Source organism: Engraulis encrasicolus, unplaced genomic scaffold, assembly GCF_034702125.1.
Source record: "Engraulis encrasicolus isolate BLACKSEA-1 unplaced genomic scaffold, IST_EnEncr_1.0 scaffold_29_np1212, whole genome shotgun sequence".
NCBI classification, from domain to species: Eukaryota; Metazoa; Chordata; class Actinopteri; order Clupeiformes; family Engraulidae; genus Engraulis; species Engraulis encrasicolus.
Genome location: NW_026945588.1, coordinates 1,748,969 through 1,771,596, shown reverse-complemented (window position 1 = coordinate 1,771,596; position 22,628 = coordinate 1,748,969). Strand labels below are relative to the sequence as shown.

At 41.9% G+C, this 22,628-nt stretch overlaps 1 protein-coding gene across 1 annotated transcript in view; it reads left to right on the top strand.

Moving 5' to 3' along the window:
* Positions 1-6,924: 6,924 nt before the first annotated feature.
* The window catches only part of LOC134443250 (interferon-induced very large GTPase 1-like), a 44,036-nt gene continuing 28,332 nt past the window's right edge, over positions 6,925-22,628 (top strand). Inside the window, exons 1-5 of the mRNA XM_063193128.1 lie at positions 6,925-6,995; positions 7,250-7,345; positions 7,473-7,568; positions 8,967-9,062; positions 9,190-9,285. Of these exons, the coding sequence (XP_063049198.1) occupies positions 6,925-6,995; positions 7,250-7,345; positions 7,473-7,568; positions 8,967-9,062; positions 9,190-9,285 (455 nt within the window). The remainder of the gene's footprint in view (positions 6,996-7,249; positions 7,346-7,472; positions 7,569-8,966; positions 9,063-9,189; positions 9,286-22,628) is intronic.

The following is a 22,628-nucleotide window of genomic DNA, read 5'->3' as shown; positions in this document are numbered from 1 at the left end:
TAGCGAGATTCCTCTCTCGTATTACCCATAAACTCTCTCTGGTTCTGCTCCCAGTTATTGCGGTGAGTGACTCCAGCTCCGTGCCCACCCCTGACCCCGCCTTCCTCACCAGTCTGTCAATGCGTCCAGCATCTCTCTTCCTGATGCTTCCACCCCAGCACGTCGCAGCAAAGAATAGCACGCTGGCCATGACAGACTGGTAGAACATAAGCAGAAATCGGCTGCAGACATTGAAGGACCTCAGCCTTCTGAGGAAATAGAGCCTGCTTTGGCCTTTCCTGTAGAGTGCATCTGAGTTTGTGGACCAGTCCAGTTTATTGTCGAGGTGCACTAGGTACTTGTACTGACAGTCTCCACCTTCTCTCCCCCAATAGAGACAGGCACCAAGGGCGGGATGGAGCGCCTGAAATCAACCACCATTTCATTGGTTTTGGTGGTGTTCAGGTGCAGCTGATTGTTTTGACACCATCCCACAAAGTTGTCAACCAGTCCCCTGTACTCCTCCTCCTGACCATCTCTGATACACCCCACAGTTGCAGTGTTGTCTGAGAACTTCTGCATGTGGCATGTCGCAGAGTTGTAGCTTAAATCTGTTGTATACAGAGTGAACAGCATGGGGGAAAGCACCGTTCCTTGTGGCGCTCCTGTGCTGCTCACCACTGTCTCAGATGTGATGTCACCCATCCTTACAAACTGGGGTCGCTCCGTGAGGTAGTCAGTGATCCAGGTGACCAGGCCAGGCACCACTCCCATCTGCACCAGTTTATCTCTCAGCAGCAGTGGTTGAATAGTGTTGAAAGCGCTGGAGAAATCAAAAAACATGATTCTCACAGCACAGCCACCCTTGTCCAAGTGAGAATGTATCCTGTGGAGGAGATACAGGATAGCATCCTCCACTCCCACGTTCTCTTGGTAGGCAAACTGCAGAAGATCCAGTGCGTGTTGTACCTGGGCCTTGAGGTGGTAGCGCAGCAGCACCCGTACGAATTTTTTCATTAGATGTGAGGTGAGGGCAACTGGTCTGCAATCATTGAGTTCCTTGGGGTGTGCTTTCTTTGGGACGGGTATTAGGCATGATGTTTTCCACATGGTGGGGACCTTTCCTTCTTGCAGACACCTATTGTACAGGTGATGTAATGGCTCAGCTAATGCCTCAGCACATGTCTTGAGCAGTCTTGCACAAACGCCATCAGGGCCAGCTGCCTTGGATTTGAGTTTTTTTCAGTACCCCTCTGACTTGTTCAGATGTGATAGTCGGTGATGGGTGTGGTCGAATGAGGTTTGGGCGGGTGGCAGGGGTGGGTGGTGGTAGGTATGTTGTTTCCAGTGGCAGAGGTGAGGGGCAGGAGCGGGGGGTAGCGGCAGTGGGGGTTGGTGGGCCTGCTGTGTCCATCAGTGGGGGTGCTATGTAGGGCTGGGACGATTAATCGACTAATCGTGACTAATCGATTATATAAATTAGTCGGAAAGAATTTTCATAGTCGACTAATTGTTTAATTTAATTCAATGCTTTTTTTACTTGCTTTACTAATGCTTTAGAACTTTATTGACACCTAAAATTGCCCAGCACGTATGAATTGGACGTTGTATCGCGGAGTACTATCATGATTTAAAGCTCATTGTGAGCTCAGGGACCTAATTTTAACGGTTTCTTTCTTTTTTCCCAATTTCCTTGAAGATTAAAGTGCTAGAGTACTTGAAAAAATAATCGTTTGACTAATCGACTATTCGAAAAAAATAGTTGATAGATTAATCGGGAGAAAAATAATCGCTTAGGACAGCCCTAGTGCTATGGCAGAGTTGCAGATGGTGGGGGTGGAGGCCATAGGCAGAGCTGGGAGCGAGTTTGCGAAACACAGGACGATATTGCGTCCGCCCGCGTCCCTCGTCTCCAATTGGCCACAGCGGCTCCCCTATGTCTCCTTCTGATTGGCTTTTATTTAACAGCGCGCACGACTTACAGATGTTTAAATGCCGTACCTGAAGATGGTTTTTATCACGTTTTGCAACTTAGTGCAGTGTGAGAATGACACATTGTAAACAGCAGCGTTATTTGCAAAGTTATTTGCAAACCCTTCACTCGGTCACTAAATCCTGTCCGCGCGCTCGCTGAGATAGGCATGTGTAGGCTCTCAAAGAGGTAGGCGCAGTTAGAGTTTTGCATTAAACAACAGCCAGCGAACACTGTTGTTATCATAGTGAAGCTGTCTTATGAAACATAGGCTATGTGGAGATATTAGGCTACTTAGCAATGTGATCTGGATGTTTTTTCCCGAAAGAAGTTGCCTTTTATTAAATAGGCAGATGGACACTTCATCATGGCATTTTCTTGTGTTGCACGCTCGGAAATCGCCTCTGACACGTTTCCCCCACATCAGTAGCCATCAGCTCCAATGACAATGCATTAAAAATAATCACGACATAGAGGCTCAATAAATGGACTATCAGCGATTCCATTTATTCCGTGTGCGCGCGTCTGTATGTTGCTTGCCAGCGATGTCGTGAAGTAGCCTATAACTGGTGGTGCCACATTTGTGCCATGGACTCGGTGGACAACTTACCTCACCTTGAGGTTTGGATAATGTGAATAAAATGAAATGGTACGTAACGTCATTTGCATTGCATCGTTGGGTAGGCCTGCTTTTGTTTATGCTTTTAGTGTCATCTGTTTCAAGAGATGAGCCAAATCAATAAAATGACATGATGATATGGCAGTTAGTATAGCCTAATGTAAAATGAAATTGTAACGTCATTTGCGCTATAGGCTACCCTAAATACTGGATCCTTGCATCGTTGGTTATGCCTACTTTTGTTTGTTAGGTGTAGGCTAGGCCTACTTAAATATCTGTTTCAAGAGATAAGCTATGCCAAACCAGGTAATGAAATACAATGAAATGGGACACGGCATTTGTATAAGCGTAGGCCTAGCCTACTGCATCGTAAATGGTTTGGGTAGCCTATATTTTTTTGTTTGCAACCTATTTTTAGTGTCATAGCCTATAGGCTACCTTAAACACTTGGGGTTGTCTTTTGCCTTAAGACTAGGCCTATAAGCTATCTGTTTCAAGATATGGGCCAAATTATTTGTACATGAGTGTTCTGCAAGCCTGCCTTGAGCGCGAGTTGACATTCTTGCTGTCAAATGAAAGCCATCAGAGGGGAGGCACAAGGGAGCCGCTGTGGCCAATTGGAGGCGAGAAACACGGGCGGACGCAAAATCGTCCTGTGTTTCGCAAACTCGCGAGCTGGGAGATGGGTAGATGTAGTGTCCATGTATTTGACACAGGGTGGAGTGTCGCTGAGAGTTGGGGGTTCCGAGTGGGGGATATCGGAGCCAGCTGGAAAGTGATCTTCAGGGTCGTTGCCAGAGTCGCTGTCAAGTGCGGGCTGGGGGGGTGAGGGAGCTTGAGAGGTGACAAGAGAGTGGCCTCCCCCAGTGCCAAAGTTGCCAAACCGGTTGTAAAACTGGTTTAGGTCATTGGCCATTGATGGGTCGCCATCAACCATTCATCTCTTCTTCCCACAACCGGTGATGTTTCTAAGCCCATGCCAAGCCTTTCTGGAGTTGTCTCTCATTTTCTTTTCCACTTTCCTCCCATATGCCACCTTTGCCTCCTTGAGGGTGCTTTTGAGCTCTCGCTGTATGCTCCTCAGCTCTGTCAAGTTACCCTCCTTGAAAAGTTTCTTTTTCCTATTGAGGAGATGTTTGACCTCACTGGTTACCCAGGGTTTGTTATTGGGGTAACAGCGGACAGTCTTGGTTGGTGCAACAATGTCCATGCAGAAGTAAATGTAATCTGTTGTACATGCTGTGGCCTCCTCCAGGTCATCACTGCCCTATAGTAAGTGCCAGTCTGTGCTCTCGAAGCAGTCCCTCAGCGTCTCCTCTGCTACTGGTGTCCATTCTCTGAAAGTGCGTGTGGCAGTTGCAAGTCTCTGTACTTTGGGGACATACAAAGGCTGGAGATCGATCAGGTTGTGGTCAGAGGAGCCCAGTGGGGGAAGGGGGGTGGCGCTGTAGGCATCCTTCACGTTTGCATACAGGAGGTCGATTGTTCTGTTCTTTCTTGTTGCACAGTCAACAAATTGCTGGAAGTTAGTGAGGGTGGAATCGAGGGTTACATGGTTAAAATCTCCAGTTATGGTAAAAAAAAGCCTCTGTGTGCTGTGTTTGTAGCTTTGCAACAGTTGAGTGAATGATGTCACAGGCAATGTCTGGTACAGCTCGCGGCGGGATGTAGACACAGATGAATATGGCATGAGAAAATGATCTTGGGGTGTAGTAGGGACGTAGGCTGACGGCCAGTAGCTCCACATCTTTACTGCAAACCGTTTCCTTCACAGTAAAATGTCCAGGATGGCACCACTTGTTGTTAATGTACATGATCAGTCCACCTCCTTTCTTTTTCCCTGGGAGTAGATTGTCTCTGTCCAGTCTGGCTATGCTGAAGCCCGGTAAGTCAAAAGTAGCAGTAGGAGTGAGACTAGTTAGCCATGTTTCAGTGAGGCAGATCAGACTCGATTCTCTGAACAGCTTTTGATTTCTTACCAGGGCAGTCAGTTCGTCGGTTTTGTTGTTCAGCGAGTTCACATTTCCCATCACGATTGCAGGGACAGAGGGCTTGTATCTCCATTTCTTCTCCTTTCGCCTGGTTTTGACTGCGACTCCAGCTCTGGATCCACGAAAGCAGAAAAGTTCCTGGGGGATATCGCTGTTCACTGCGCCGCTGGCAAACTTTTGCAATGCAACCAGCTGATTCCTTGTGTAAACAAGTTTACTGTTGCCAGAATGTTGCACAAAGTTATCCATATACATGGGATAGAAATAAAAACCCCTTCTTGAAACAAGAAGTTAAAAAAAAAGAAAAAACTGAGATGAAAAAGACAAACACAGACAAGACAACACAGGAGCTACTGAAACATGCTGCTACTCTTGTCAGCGCCGGGGGGTAGACCAGGGATTCTTAACCATAGGGTCACGGACCAAAGTTGGACCGCACTCACAACCTTCAGTTTCGCACCAGTGAGCTGTTAGGGCCAAGGTAGGGCCGTGTGCGTCTTTTCCCTCAAACGCAACTCTGTCATGTAGCTTCTCAAAATAGTTGCTATTCTCTTCTGCTATTCTGCTGTTCTAAAATAGTTGCTGAATATTTATCCCTTATACTTGTCCAAGTGTCCCCAACATGACAGTCCTTTCACAAATTTTGCTTGATACTGGAAAGTTTTCCGTGCGGCTGTGGAATTTCTGTTCTTCTTGTGTGGTGTTTACACTTGTGTAGAATAGCGTTTTGAATTTACGAACAGCAGATTCATTACAAAGCACAAGTCAAGAGCTGTCACGCAAACTTTGAGCTGTCAGAGAAGCATTTAAATGTGTGAATGTCTTGCTAAACTTTGAGTGGATTTGAGTGAGGTTATCATTAACATTAATTAATACAGGGCAATCCCTTGTGGAAAAAAATATTTCTATAGCCTATTTATAAATCTATAATTTATATCATGACATGTATTAGACTTTATTAAATTATTATAATATAATATAATATAATATAATATAATATAATATAATATAATATAATATAATATAATATAATATAATATAATATAATATAATGTTATATAATAATGTAAACATGGGTAATATGGGCCCCGGGACACTGTGCACTGGCAAAACTGGGCCTCGTGAAAAAGGTTAAGAATCCCTGTCCTAGATTAAGTAGTGTTTCTCAAATGTTTTTTTGTGTGTGTTTAACTAAGGGGCAATTGGCAGGCTTAGGAATAGGTCCAGGTGTCGTTTTTGTTAAAAAAAAGATTGAGAACCATTGACCTATACCAAGGGTCCCAAACTTTACCATGACAAGGGCCCCCATATATCCGTAGATTCTAACCAAGCACCCCCTGACATGGGTCGATTTGTTTCTTTTCACTCCCTTTAACCATAGTCTAGGTGTGTGAGTCATTGCCCCAATGGGATATATAAAATAACAATAATGTTCAGATTGCTCCAGGGACTGTGACCAGTACCCTTAGCCATAATAACTGAAAGATGCTTTGTGTAAAAGCGTCAGTTACATGTAGTGGAATGCAATTGTAATGCAGTTTTCACTAATCGGAATATTGTTTAGATTATGTTTGGTTTATTTTACATAGTTAGTTCACTGACACTGTCACTGCAACTTAACCCTATCCAGACTGTGGGGGGGCTAAAAGTGCCCGCACCAACTTTGATGTCATATAATTCCTTAACGACTTAAGCTATGACTACGGAACTTTGTGACTTTTCCTAACATTTAGTTGGCTACAGTTAGGTACTGAAGAATTAGGTTCATCATTTTTTCTGTTGCCATGGCAACGATTTTCTGACAGGTATGTCTGACCAAAAATCACTTAACCATATCTATGACGGCATATATTTTCATTTTTTTTTTTCCATTAGCATCAGACAACTGTGTGAGCATTTAAGTGGTTTGAAGCATAAAATCATTAAAATTTAAGTGCATTACCTAAATTTGTTGGAAAATCCATTATGGCGAGATTTTGGACATAATAACATAATGATGTCATGACGTCATAATAATAGATAATTACACAACAATTATGTCATTCATAGATGTCCATATGTAGATCATCTCCCCCAAGTTCCGTAGTCATACTGTATTCCGTTCATGAGTTATGAGGGGGGGGGGGGGGGGGGGGGAGGGGGGGGGGGGGGGGGTCAAAAGAGCCCCCCCCCAGGCCCAGGAATGCCAAAAAAGCCCAGTCTGAATAGGGTTAATGTACAAATATGGGCATAAAATACAATAAATGAAGCTCCATCGATGAATCGACTTTTCTTCATTATGAAAAATGTTGAATAAGAAAGGAATGATTAAGCTACTTGTTTTTGCATTGTCTGACAGGAGGCCCCCTAGTCCTGTGTCAAGTATGGTGTCCATGAGGAGTGATGCTTCAAAGGAGCTGCCGCTGACTTTCACAAGAGAACAGGAACGTCCCAGGTAAGATATCATCTGCACAATCATTTAGTTTAGTTTAGTTTAGTTTATTGGTTTATCTGATAGGGGCCATGTACAGGAATTGTTTGATACAGGCTAATTTTTATCTGTGGTCCCTGGGCAGGAAGCTATCAAACAAAACACAAACATTAAAACATGGACAATGCATGTCCTTACAAGTAGTTATACACTAAAAGCCTGAATACACCCTGAATGAATATTTGATGTCTACAGTGATTCTCCTCATTGTCTTACAGACGGCCCCCTAGTTCAGTGTCCAGTATGGTGTCCATGAAGAGTGATGCTTCAAAGGAGCTGCCACTGACTTTCAGAAGGGAACAAGAACGTCCAGGGTAAGGATTCAGCAGCAGTACAAGAATTTCAAACTTGCATTAATGTTTGTATAGTTGTCACATATTGGGCCATGAAGGGTACCCAGTGACATTAAACGTCCTAATCAGTTGTCCTCCCCTCCTACAGGAAGCCCCCTAATCCCGTGTCCAGTATGGTATCCATGAGGAGTGATGCTTCAAAGGAGCTGCCGCTGACTTTCACAAGGGAACAGGAACTCCCCAGGTAAGATATAATCTGCACAATCATTCAGTTTAGTTTAGTTTATTGGTTTATTTGACATCATTAGCAGCATGTGTTCACTGTTCCCAATTCCTCATATACACTCACCAGCTACTTTTTTATTAGGCAACCCTGTCCAACTGTTCATTGTTCAAATTTCTATTCAGCCAATCGTATGGCGGCAACTCTGTGCATTAAAGCATGTGAACATGGTCTAGAAACCCCAAGTCAATTAGCGGCCTGCATCTATTTGTGGCCTTTTTTTAAAGTATTTTTTTTGGTCCGATCGCGCTGTCGGCTCTAATTTTGAAATTGCGCCCCAGACGCTAGGAAGAAGGCGTGACGTGCCCCGCCGCCTCTGTCATTTTCTCCCTCCCTCTTTACCAGTCACTGCAGGCTCCAGACAGAAGTCACTACGAGGGTGGCATCAGAGGTTGTGAGGTAGACTACAAGGGAAGGACGGTATCACAGCCAGTAAATTAATTATTTACAAAGTTCTCTATGCCTCGTTTTTGAAAGTAATGTCCCACATTTGATTTCAAACAGGGTGTTAGGAATTCAAATTGGTTTAGCAGTAGCTGTAGCTGTAGCTAGTTGCTAACACAAATGACGGCAAATTGTGTTAAAAGCTCTGCTGGCAGCTACGTGGTACTTAAAAATGAATTGCTTGATAAACTTTTCAAACTTTTAAACTGTCCCCAAATAGTTTTTTTGGAATGCTAAGCCCCTCTTAAGACTACAAACAAAGTTATGAGCAACGTGACAATTTATTATTGGCTGTATTATTGCATAATTTTCTTGTTGACAAATCAAGGGGTGTCCTCCTCTTTGCTGGGTCCATATTATTGCATCTGATTGTCATATGCACACAAGAGCTGCATAAACAAGGTCATAAGCAGCATTTGTTTGAAAGGTGTTATCTTCAGGCTTATTGGTTTTCTCATTAAGAAATACATAGTTATGAATGTAGTCCAGGGTAAGGATTCAGCAACAGTAAACAAGGCAAGGCAAGGCAAGGCAAGTTTATTTATATAGCGCATTTCATACACAGGTGCAACTCAATGTGCTTCACAAAGTTAACAAATGTAAAGGAAAAGAAACAGGGAAGAAAGAAGGAAATGAATTAGAGTCAAAAACATTTAAAACATTAAGATAAAATATAAGGTAAAAATAATAATAAAATAAAACCTAAATAAACATAAAACCTTGAAAAACATAAAAATAATAATAATAAAAAATAAAGATATGTAATTTAAGCTAGGGGAAAGCATCTGAGAACAGCTTTGTCTTGAGTCTAGATTTAAAGCTATCAATAGAGGGTGCATTTTTTACATCTGCACAATCATTTCAATCCTGAATGAATATTTGATGTCTACAGTGATTCTCCTCATTGACTTACAGACGCCCCCCTAGTTCAGTGTCCAGTATGGTGTCCATGAAGAGTGATGCTTCAAAGGAGCTGCCACTGACTTTCAGAAGGGAACAAGAATGTCCAGGGTAAGGATTCAGCAGCAGTACAAGAATTTCAAACTTGCATTAATGTTTGTATAGTTATCACATATTTGGCCATGAAGGGTACCCAATGACATAAAACGTCCTAATCAGTTGTCCTCCCCTCCTACAGGAAGCCCCCTAATCCCGTGTCCAGTATGGTGTCCATGAGGAGTGATGCTTCAAAGGAGCTGCCGCTGACTTTCACAAGGGAACAGGAACTCCCCAGGTAAGATATAATCTGCAAAATCATTCAGTTTACTTTAGTTTATTGGTTCATTTGACATCATTAGCAGCATGTGTTCACTGTTCCCAATTCCTCATATACACTCCCCAGCTACTTTTTTATTAGGGAACCCTGTCCAATTGTTCATTGTTCAAATTTCTATTCAGCCAATCGTATGGCGGCAACTCTGTGCATTAAAGCATGTGAACATGGTCTAGAAACCCCAAGTCAATTAGCGGCCTGCATCTATTTGTGGCCTTTTTTTAAAGTATTTTTTTTGGTCTGATCGCGCTGTCGGCTCTTATTTTGAAATTGCGCCCCAGATGCTAGGGAGAAGGCGTGACGTGCCCCGCCGCCTCTGTCATTTTCTCCCTCCCTCTTTACCAGTCACTGCAGGCTCCAGACAGAAGTCACTACGAGGGTGGCATCAGAGGTTGTGAGGTAGACTACAAGGGAAGGACGGTATCACAGCCAGTAAATTAATTATTTACAAAGTTCTCTATGCCTCGTTTTTGAAAGTAATGTCCCATATTTGATTTCAAACAGGGTGTTGGGAATTTGAATTGGTTTAGCAGTAGCTGTAGCTAGTTGCTAACACAAATGAAGGCAAATTGTGTTAAAAGCTCTGCTGGCTACTAAGTGGCACTTAACACTAGAACTACCAGGATTTTTCTGCCTACCTAGAAGTACCAGAGAGGGGTCATTTGACCCTGCGGCTTTTACCTAATACACTAATCACTCATTTTGTTATGGTAATGAGGCTGTTAGGGGCCGTGTGTGGGGTGAGGGGTGAGGGGGTCACACCTTACAGTGCTAACAGCCAAGACGAACAGGGACAGACAGCTTCTTCCCAAGGGCTGTCAGCCTCAAAAATCACCACAGGTAAATAGCAACTTGCATGAAGATATCAGCAATAAAGACAGATAGCACAGTTTGGCGGACAGTGTGTTACAGTTTTTCTCCATTGGTTTGGCTCATTTCTTGAAACTGAGATGTCTTTCTCAAAACATGGACAAATCCCAAAACTAATTTGCAGTTCCTCACAACAGAATGGCATTTATCATTGCTTTCATCAAATTTCAAATGCTTTTGCACATGTCTCAATCATTTAGTACATCCTTGCAAATGGCTATGTACAAGTATCCTACAGTTAACACAATCAGCTTAAATTGTAGAATTTTCAAATGAATGTACCTTGCTGATCTATCCCAATTGGTTGATTCTCAGTGTAATGGTTGTCCTGAAAACATGTCAGCACATTTTCTTCATATAAGTCATCAATGAACGTGTGAATGTCCCATGTGAACATGACGAATCATATGACTGCAACCAGATAATGGTTGAATTACAGTTTTTCTCGATTAGTTTAGCTCATTTCTTGAAACTGAGATGACATTCCTATAACCATTGGGTCATTTGGCCAAACATGCTTACACTTCTGCACAACAGTTCAGATAACTAGCAAAATGTTATATACCTCCCAAAACACCTCATTCTTGCATCAGCACTAAACCGTCTCACATATAAATAGTCAGTACCATCAAAATGGCATAGATCCTTCTCAATTGCTTTGGCTCATTTGCATTCATTTAGTCCTTCTGTCAAAATAAACTGGATGGTTCAGCATAACTACATGGATCCTCATCACTCGCTCATATCACCCCAAAAACAGTTTACCCATGTGTAAAAACTAAATTTCTTCCCCACATATATCATCAGTACCCCCAAAATACATTGTCCCTTTGCCATTGTGTAAGCACTGCCAGTCAAAATGGTTAGGTGTTTTATCTACGTTCAGCTAACAGATTTCGACTATGTATAAAAATGAAAAAGTGAGTGAAGCCATTGAAGTTTGACAACACAGATAATTTACCAAGGACATTTATCAGTAACTTTCTTTACTGTAAATTCATATACAGAAAGTAATGCCCATATATCACAGGTTTCTCATGGGTTTGGCTCATTTCTCAAAACAGAGATACAATTCTCAAAATAACATGGACAAATGCCAAAGCAACTAGCAATTGTTCAAAACAGAATGTCGTTTGAAAAAATGTCATGAAATTAGCCAAATAACAGAGGAAACTGTAGTATACACGGTTGTAAAATTATTTTCTACTAACTAGTAAAGTTACAATACCATCTGACCTGTTGAACACTGTCATGAATTTACTATGTAATGAAATTCTTAAAATATGATGTCCTTGACTGTTTCGGGAATTGCGTAGACCACTTTGCATATGATGACTTACACAATGAAATAATGCTGACGTGTTTTGGAGAGGGCAACCATTAGACTGAGAATTGTCTAATTCGTTTTATTTGCAATTTATTTGGAAATGTGCTGAATGTATGCTGAATGTGTCAACTGAAGGGTATTTGTACATATCCATCTGCAGAGATGTACTAAACATTTGAGACATGTACAAAGCATTTGATATCTGATGAAAGCAATGAAAATGCCATTCTGTTTTGGGAAATTGCAAGTTGGTTTGGGGATTTGTCAGTGTTGTTTTGAGAATGTCATCTCAGTTTCGAGAAATCAGCCAAACCAATCGAGAAAAACTGTAACGTGTGAATCTCCCATGCCATGTGACCATAACGACTCATGTGAATGCAACCTGGCAATTGTTAGATGGATAAATACCAGTGCATATGGACTACTGCTTCATTTCCCTCAAGAATTATTGTGGTAAAAGAAGCTCCTCTCCAAGGAACGAAGATGCAGAGATACAGCACTCAACAGGCATTGGAAATGATCCACACAAGCACACACACACACAAACTCTGTGTCTCAAGTGACAGCTGTGAGCTGCTAACAGCCACATTTCCACAACAAAAGGAGTGTCCGCAGGGGGTCCAAAGGGTCAAATGACCCCCTTGTGGGGCTTTTAGGTAAAAAGGTCAATTGACCCCTCCGTGGTAGTTCTAGTGTTAAAAATGAATTGCTTGATAAACTGTCCCCAAATAGTTCGTTTGAAATGCTAAGCCCCTCTTACAGGAGTATGCCACTATTTGGGGGCTTAATACAGTTAAAATCATTGGCTGGGGTTTATAAAGGTGGTAAAGTGTCTTACATTTCATGTTAAGCGTTGGATTGCTTAAGACAAGTTAAAAGAGGGAGTATGTAGTTAAGGTAGTGAAAGTCAATGGATCACAGTAGCATGTAGCATGCTACACGGATGCATTGACTTTCACTAGCTTAGCGACATGGTCCCTCTTTTAGCTTGTCTTAAAGCAAGACAACAGCTTACATGAAAAATAAGACACTTTACCACCTATATAAACCCTGGCCAACGATTTAAAATGTATTAAGCCCCAAAATAGTGGCACGCCCCTTTAAGACTACAAACAAAGTTATGAGCAACTTGACAATTTATTATTGGCTGTATTATTGCATCATTATCTTGTTGACAAATCAAGGGGTTTCAACTTCTTTGCTGGGTCCAAATTATTGCATCTGATTCTCATATGCACACGAGAGCTGCATAAACAAGGTCATGTTTGAAAGGTGTTATCTTCAGCCTTATTGGTTTTCTCATCAAGAAATACATCGTTATGAATTCAGTCTGCAAATAGGCTAACAGATAATCTTATGTCATTTAAAAAATATATTGAAAGGTGGCAATGAGAGCAAGGCAGGCACCTCGCCCCACAGTGCTCCAGGAAAATGCAGGCCCCGTATGAGAGCAATATTCTCCCATCTTGTCACTGGAAACTAAATATCTGCTGTGGGTGAGTGTGTGTGTGTTTGCGCTTCAAAGGCCTCATCATTTTTTACAAATGTTTTGTTTGGGGGGGCAGATGGTTGGCCTTTTATTGGGAGGAATTCAGAAACTTTTAATAGACGTTTGCTTGTTGCTTGGTGACATGATCTGGCTCGAAGTCTATTTCTGGTCTGCTAATGTTTTGGTAGGCTGTAATCTGTCGGCACTACCAGTATTATTACTAGAGATGCACCAGATCCGGTTCCGGTTCCGGATCCGGCAGGATAATAGGGTTTTTCACAGGATCAGGATCCGGCAGGATCTTAAGCAGTGGATCCGGTATCCGGCATGTTACCTAAAAATCAGGATCTGGTGCATCTCTAGCCAAGGCTTTTCAGTCAGTCTTTCACAACCCCAATCACTGCATGGAGTGAAAGCCCTTTGCAAGCAGCCGTTGCAGGCAATGAGTCTAAAAAATAGTTTGAGCCAACACAATAAAAAGGGCCCACGTGTGCGAGTAGACTATATGTTTCAATCCTTTTGTAGGATCCGGTATCCGGTTCCGGTTCCGGCAGGATCTTAAGCAGTGGATCCGGTATCCTTAAGGATTCTAAAAATCAGGATTTGGTGCATCTCTAATAATTACAAACGGTTTTAATATAGGTTAAAAAAAATACTTAAAGGACCAGTTCAGTCAATTTCAACATGCTGTTGTATTGCTCACGCTACCCTTGACTTGTCAGCACCCGGTGATGCCACATTTTTCGGCTCAGCCCTTTCCGAGATATGAGCAATTCTAATGGGGGCAGCGTTTGTTTACATTTTTAAAAAATGAAACATAGGCCAACTCCAAATATTTTCCCAAAAGGTACTGCTGTTTACTAGTTGCCTGCTGATGTTTTATAATCTTTTGGATGTTTTTGGGAATAAATAAAAATGTTTTTTTGAAATGTAAACAAAGAGCTGACCCCATTACAATGACCAGGATCTCGGAAACGGCTAAAGAAGAAGAAAAAAAAATCTCAGGCACTGACAAGTCCAGGGTAGTGTGAGCATTACAACTGCATGTTGAAATTGACAGAACTGTCCCTTTAAGTTTGATTTTATTTGTTCTGCGTAAGGGTGTAACTTCACTTCTGGTACCAATCCGATGACAAACTTGACATGAATAATTAATGTAGGCCTGCTACATGATGCCCAGTCTGCACAGCTTACCAGCAGACCTAGGGTTGCATTTCGCGTTCAAAAAAAAAAAAAAAAAAAAAGGGACACATTTTCGTGCGAGCGTGTGTTACGGGTCTCGTCTGCGTTGTGTTTGACAGAATGAATGGATGTCCACACAGGAGCTGCGCATCACCGTTGTCTTTACTGAAGTCTGGTACAAACAAAATACAGATACATCGGTCATCGGGAGGTAACGCGCCTCTGTCCGCTCCTCTTCCCGGACATAAGATAGACAGGGGGGTACATAACTGATTCACAATATTTAGGGTAACACAGTATATAATAGCAGTAGGCATAGCCACGATAGCATTCCGAGCTAGGTGGAGCGATTAGCTATTCATGCTAGCGGGCTGACTAGCATCAAAATTGTAACACGAGGAATGAATGAGAGAACACAATACAAATGATTACACACCTGGTACAAACAAAATACACATAAACATCAGTCATCGGGGGGGAGAACGCGCCTCTGTCCGCTCCTCTTCCCGGACATAAGATAGACAAGGGTACATTAAGTGATTCACAATATTTAGGGTAAAACAGTATATAATAACAGTAGGCATAGCCACGCTAGCATTCCGAGCTAGGCGGAGCGATTAGCTATTCATGCTAGCGGGCTGACTAGCATCAAAATTCAAGGAATGAATGAGAGAACACAATACAAATGATTACACACCTGGTACAAACAAAATACAGATACATCGGTCATCGGGAGGTAACGCGCCTCTGTCCCCTCCTGGCAAAGTAAAAGGACGAAACAAGAAACTAAAAACTCAGACCAACGAACAGCAACATAGCCACGGGCTTATCCTATACCCGTGGCTATCAACTACGTGACAAGACAACGTGACAAAACAATATTTACACACAAGGACACAACAATACATCAAGGGATGACTAGGGGAGTTATTAAAATAGAAGATTAAGACTGTGTAGAACATTGATGGATTACTAAGATGAAGATATATTATAGATGGATTTCAATATGATATGGAAGCAACATACCTCTTCCCGGACAGGGAAGAGTTGAGGGACGCAGGGACGTAATAAACGCGAAGACAAGACAGACAAGACGGAACGCCAGGAGGGACACAAGGCTACAAAGCGGACCCACCCTGAGCCACACATCAGGACTATACCGATATAGACGTGGTTAACCATTGAACAAACGAACAAATACAGTAATAGAAAGCACAACCAATTTCAGCAGGATTTAACTAGTGACTACATTCTGCACCGTTACACGTGAACCATACATGAGATATATGTGCTTATGTCAATGGGGTAATATTAATACGTGTATTATCAAAAAAAAAAAAAAAACGGGGACTGTTATTTCATTTTCCCGGACAGACCATAACAAACCAGGACATAGGTTACAGTAGAAACCTGGAGGTGTGGTGACACTACGAGACTGTTTCCATGTTTTAAGTTTTCGCGAAAATAGCCAACTTTGTAAGCGCTTGAAGTTAACATTCATGCTTAGCAGTATTTTCTCTTTCCAGCGCGCAGTAATGCCACGATCACACCGCCAGCGTTGAAAGCGTGGAAAGATGCGGAAGTAATTGACTTTGTATGGGAGAGCAGGCGTTAACACTAGAACTACCACGGAGGGGTCAATTGACCTTTTTACCTAAAAGCCCCACAAGAGGGTCATTTGACCCTTTGGACCCCCTGCGGACACTCCTTTTGTTGTGGAAATGTGGCTGTTAGCAGCTCACAGCTGTCACTTGAGACACAGAGAGAGAGAGTGTGTGTGTGTGTGTATGTGTGTGTGTGTGTGTGTGTGTGTGTGTGTGTGTGTGTGTGTGTGTGTGTGTGTGTGTGTGTGTGTGTGTGTGTGTGTGTGTGTGTCTGTGTGTGTGGATCATTTCCAATGCCTGTTGAGTGCTGTATCTCTGCATCTTTGTTCCTTGGAGAGGAGATTCTTTCACCACAAAATTCTTGAGGGAAATGAAGCAGTAGTCCACATGCACTGGTATTTATCCATCTAACAATTGCCAGGTTGCATTCACATGAGTCGTTATGGTCACATGGCATGGGAGATTCACACGTTACAGTTTTTCTCGATTGGTTTGGCTAATTTCTCGAAACTGAGATGACATTCTCAAAACAGCACGGACAAATCCCCAAACCAACTTGCAATTTCCCAAAACAGAATGGGATTTTTCATTGCTTTCATCAGATATCAAATGCTTTGTACATGTCTCAAATGTTTAGTACATCTCTGGATATGTACAAATACCCTTCAGTTGACACATTCAGCATACATTTAGCCCATTTTCCAAATAAATTGACCTTGCTTATCTAAACGAATTAGACAATTCTCAGTCTAATGGTTGCCCTCTCCAAAACACGTCAGCATTATTTCATTGTGTAAGTCATCATATGCAAAGTGGTCTACGCAATTCCCAAAACAGTCAAGGACATCATATTTTAAGAATTTCATTACATAGTAAATTCATGACAGTGTTCAACAGGTCAGATGGTATTGTAACTTTACTAGTCAATAGAAAATAATTTTACAACCGTGTATACTACAGTTTCCTCTGTTATTTGGCTAATTTCATGACATTTTTTCAAACGACATTCTGTTTTGAACAATTGCTAGTTGCTTTGGCATTTATCCATGTTATTTTGAGAACGTTATCTCTGTTTTGAGAAATGAGCCAAACCCATGAGAAACCTGTGATATATGGGCATTACTTTCTGTATATGAATTTACAGTAAAGAAAGTTACTGATAAATGTCCTTGGTAAATTATCTGTGTTGTCAAACTTCAATGGTTTCACTCACTTTTTCATTTTTATACATAGTCGAAATCTGTTAGCTGAACGTAGATAAAACACCTAACCATTTTGACAGGCAGTGCTTACACAATGGCAAAGGAACAATGTATTTTGGGGGTACTGATGCTATATGTGGGGAAGAAATTTAGTTTTGACATATGGGTAAACTGTTTTTGGGGTGATATGAGCGAGTGATGAGGATCCATGTAGCTATGCTGAACCACCAAGTTTATTTTGACAGGAGGACTAAATGAATGCAAATGAGCCAAAGCAATTGAGAAGGATCTATGCCATTTTGATGGTACTGACTATTTATAGGTGAGACGGTTTAGTGATGATGCAAGAATGAGGTGTTTTGGGAGGTATATGACATTTTTCTAGTTATCTGAACTGTTGTGCAGAAGTGTAAGAATGTTTGGCCAAATGACCCAATGGTTATAGGAATGTCATCTCAGTTTCAAGAAATGAGCCAAACCAATCGAGAAAAACTGTAATTCAACCATTATCTGGTTGCAGTCATATGATTCGTCATGATCACATGGGACATTCACACATTCATTGATGACTTATATGAAGAAAATGTGCTGACATGTTTTCAGGACAACCATTACACTAAGAATCAACCAATCAACCAATGGGATAGATCAGCAAGGTACATTCATTTGAAAATTCTACTAAATGTAAGCTGATTGTGTTAACTGTAGGATACTTGCACATAGCCATTTGCAAGGATGTACTAAATGATTGAGACATGTACAAAAGCATTTGAAATTTGATGAAAGCAATGATAAATGCCATTCTGTTGTGAGGAACTGCAAATTAATTTTGGGATTTGTCCATGTTTTGAGAATGACATCTCAGTTTCAAGAAATGAGCCAAACCAATGGAGAAAAACTGTAACACACTGTCCGCCAAACTGTGCTATATGTCTTTGCTGCTGATATCTTCATGCAAGTTGCTATTTACCTGTGGTGATTTTGGAGGCTGACAGCCCTTGGGAAGAAGCTGTCTGTCCCTGTTTGTCTTGGCTGTTACCACTGTAAGGTGTGACCCCCTCACCCCTCACCCCACACACGGCCCCTAACAGCCTCATTACCATAACAAAATGAGTGATTAGTGTATTAGGTAAAAGCCGCCGGGTCAAATGACCCCTCTCTGGTACTTCTAGGTAGGCAGAAAAATCCTGGTAGTTCTAGTGTTAAAAGCCGCAAAGCGTGTCTAGAGTCAAAAGCATCAAAAGTCGAGGGCGTCAAACGTTGAACTTCATCTAAAAATATGTAATGAGCTCGGCGGCAGCCAATGGAATGTTCCCATTTTCTAAACACGAGCTGCGGTTGGTCGAGATTCTCGGTTGAACGCTTCAGGTTGAATCTTTTGTCGCGTTCAACACCCCTGACCTGTGCTTTCCAGGCAGGAGTCAGCATCGTTTTAGCTCTTTCAACGCCGGCGGTGTGACCGCCGCATAAGATGTTACTGTCGTGCATTTGTGCCTGTGTAGCCTATTTGAGGCTGCCTTTAAGCTTTTGATTCAATCTGCAGGGACCACTAACCTGTGTATCAGTGGCAGCAACAGATAAACAGACTGTACAGACAGACCGACGAAACCTTCCCATCCAGTGGCGTAACAACTCAGTCACGGGCCCCGGTGCGAGTATCCAGCACGGGCCCTCGGAGGTTGTGCTAATTTTATTTAGGATATTTTATCTACCCATTGCCGGTGAAAGGGTGGGCTATATTCTTTGCAATTGCAATAGCATCGTGAATGCTGCAACAATGTGCACATTTACATCATAGAGTATTTCAGTTATCTGTCCCAAAAAAACAGGACAAACGTAAAGAAAGGCTTTGGAATATGTGTCTACAGACCGGTTGAGACAGGGATAGGGGACTGGAGACAGTAGTATGTGCGTGTGTGCTTGCGAGCGCATGGTGCCTGCTGACAGCAGGCTACACAGACGAGGGAGACAACCCTGCTGATCTTAAGCACCCCATTGTACTTTAAACTTCATAAAAAAATAACACTAAGGACTTAAAAGATAGATAGCACAATCAACAGGATATGCCTTCATAATGATTTCAACCTTCCACTACCCCACATACACAAGGTGCCATTGCAAAGTAGTTTTGCGTCCTTTGGCATCATCAAATAACGGCAATATGCAATGCTGGTTATGGAACACGGTCCCGGCTACCATAAACATGGGAAAAGATGGAGACGGTGCATGAATGGAAACACAACATCCAAGACAACCATGACAACACATTGGTGACAGCCCATCAGTAAAACATACACAGATAGAGTTCTACACACGCACACAGAATAGCCCACTTATTTAGATGCTCCCCTCCCCTAGCTGACGACTCGAGTCCACTTCGTAACATAGCCAAGCTAACAGAAGAACTTAACTTATATTATGCTAACAGGAGAAACGCTAGATGATAAAATCAACATGGAGTGGAGGTGCAAGTCAGCACAACTAGTTGTCAATTGGAGAACACACAACTAAGTTATAACGCTGGGAATAACTACAGCAATACCGCTGTCACAGATTACAAACTAGAATGGACACCGTTAAAAATGTGCCTCTTTCGTTTAGCCAGACCCTGCCGAACCCAGACGAAACTAGACTAGAAACTGGACTAGAAATGTGACAACAATTGGAAAATACCTGAAGGAGATGAGTGATATGAAATCAATATAATGCCACGGCGGACATTATTATAGGGAAACCTGTCCTTACCTTCTTCGTAGCGTCTTTGAAATCTTCTTAGATAATATCCAAGGAGGTCTAATATCCATAGGATGTTCTTGCTAGCCAGTAGCCATCTCTATTCTTGGCGAATGAAGTGACTAAACTCATTTTATATTCCGCCTTCAAGAAAGCCAACAACGCATACTACTACAACATAGATAAGATGAGAACAAAAGGCCACGTTCGACTGACCAGCATGCATTTATTCTGAATTGGTAAGGGAATCAATCATGTGGTAATTCCAAACAGAACGTTACCACTGGCGACTCGCGCTCCCTGTTTACATACAGCCAATGATAGTGTATGAAAATATATATCCCACAATTCCTGGCCGCAATGTAAAAAATAAAATGCACAAATATAGCGTTCATGTGTTACCTTTATTGCTATTTGAAACATTTGTCTGCATAATTGTACTGCCCATGTAATGACCTGTAGCAATATAGTAACTAAAAGTGCCAATTTGCAATTGATTTAATGCTCTAAATTCCCACCGTCTTGTGGGAGTCTGCCACGGTCTATAAATAGTGTCTTGACATCTTGTGAAAGTGCACTGGTTACACTGCGTAGCCATTCTTCAACTCGCTATCAACGTGTATATAGGGGAGGCCCGCGAACCACTTCGGAGGGCCCGTTTGCAGGCCCCTGAGTGGTCGCGGGCCCCGGTGCGACGGCACCTGCTGCACCTGCTATTGTTACGCCCCTGTTTCCACCCAAATACCAGAGCATTTTTAATTTATCCTTTTAGCCAGGATTGTCCCATTGAGACTAGAGTCTCTTCTGCCAGGGAGTCCTGGTCAACATGGCAGCATACATATAGTTACAGACACAGACAAACACATAGACAAAAAGGAAAATAAATGTACAGAAAGCACAATAAGAAGAATGGAATGTTCCCATTTTCTAAACACGAGCTGCGGTTGGTCGAGATTCTCGGTTGAACGCTTCAGGTTGAATCTTTTGTCGCGTTCAACACCCCTGACCTGTGCTTTCCAGGCAGGAGTCAGCATCGTTTTAGCTCTTTCAACGCCGGCGGTGTGACCGCCGCATAAGATGTTACTATCGTGCATTTGTGCCTGTGTATTTGATTCAATCTGCAGGGACCACTAACCTGTGTATCAGTGGCAGCAACATATAAACAGACTGTATAGACAGACAGACGAAACCTCCTTTCCACCCAAATACCAGAGCATTTTAGCTAAATTCAGGTAATTTTTCATTTATCCTTTATTTAGCCAGGATTGTCCCATTGAGACTAGAGTCTCTTCTGCCAGGGAGTCCTGCTCAAAATGGCAGCATACATATACGTAGTTACAGACACAGACAAACACACAGACAAAAAAGAAAATAAATGTACAGAAAACACAATAAGAAGAATAAGTTTACATAAAACGTATTTTGAGGTAAAAAGTATCCTATGTGCTGCATAGTCAGAAACAATGACACTCCTCTGTGTATACTGTATTAATTTCCCTCTTAAAAGTATCTAATGAGGGCAGAGAGTCCATACATAATATCTTCTGCAACTCATTCCATAGGTTTGGGGCATAAAAAGAAAAGCCTGTTTTCCCTAATTCAGTGCGAGGAGTACCAGACTGTAGTAGTAACTTGTCTGAGGAACGTGTGCCATAAGATAAAGTACAAAAAGTCAATATATTACAGATATAATAGGGAGGTTTGCCCAACAGTGCCTTTGCAATAAAAAATAACATATGCAATTCACGCCTTAAATACAAGGATGGCCATTGGACTTTAGATTATGGTGGGTTCTTGAGGGAGCCCCTGTTGCAAATCGCAATGCTGAATGATAAACTGCATCCAGCTTCTTGAGGAGACATAAGGGTGCATGCATATAAATTGTATGCCCATAATCCAACACTGAGAGAAAAGTACTTTGAACCAGCCTTTTTCTTGCTAGAAATGAAAAACATTTTTTCAAACGAAAATAAAAACCAACCTTAGGTCTTAGCTTTGTTAAAAGATTATTTATGTGTACCTCAAATGTGAGCTTTTGGTCTACCCAAATACCAGGACATTCATAAGAACTAACCCACTCCAGGAGGGTACCATCAAGTGTTGCTAAGTTACCATCAGGACAAGATCTTGAACATGTGAAAATCATATACTTCGTTTTATTTTTATTTAGTGCTAATTTCAATTGCAATAATGCATTTTGAATAGATATGAAGGATGTTTGTAAAGAGGTCAAAGCATCTTGCACTGAGGTACCAACGGTGTATAAAATGGTATCATCAGCATACAGATGCACTTTGGCTGGGTTCCCTTATCTATATCATTAATATACAGAGAAAACAGGATTGGGCCAAGAACTGACCCTTGCGGGACACCTGCTTTTATGGTAAGTAGGGCTGATCGAAGGTTCTCTAATGCAACACACTGGCCCTCATTTATCAAAGCAGCGTACGACGAGAATCATACGTACGTCGTGCGTACGTTCTTTTTCTACGACCAGTTGGTATTTATCAAATCTCATCGTAAGCGCAGGAAAGATGAAATCCTACGACTGCTCTAAGGCGGTGTAAGCCGTTTTCAAGTTGGACTTGAGATGACTATGATCACCAACTTGAGCAGCAGTTGTAGCGCAACAACTCATTATCATAAATATGTGCCCTACATAATTACAACATGTTTTCAACAAGAGACAAGAACAAGAGACTTCTAATTTGTGATTTGACGTGATGTGTGAATATTTGTGCAATATACTGTAGGCCTACAGCCGCAGAATGTGCCTTCAGTCTTGGGATGAATGGCCGACGTCCGTTCTTTTTAACAGCTGGGAGTTCATGCGCACATCAATCAATAACCTACAGACAATAGCCTAATAATCTCCCGGTTGAGTTTCAACGTTGGAT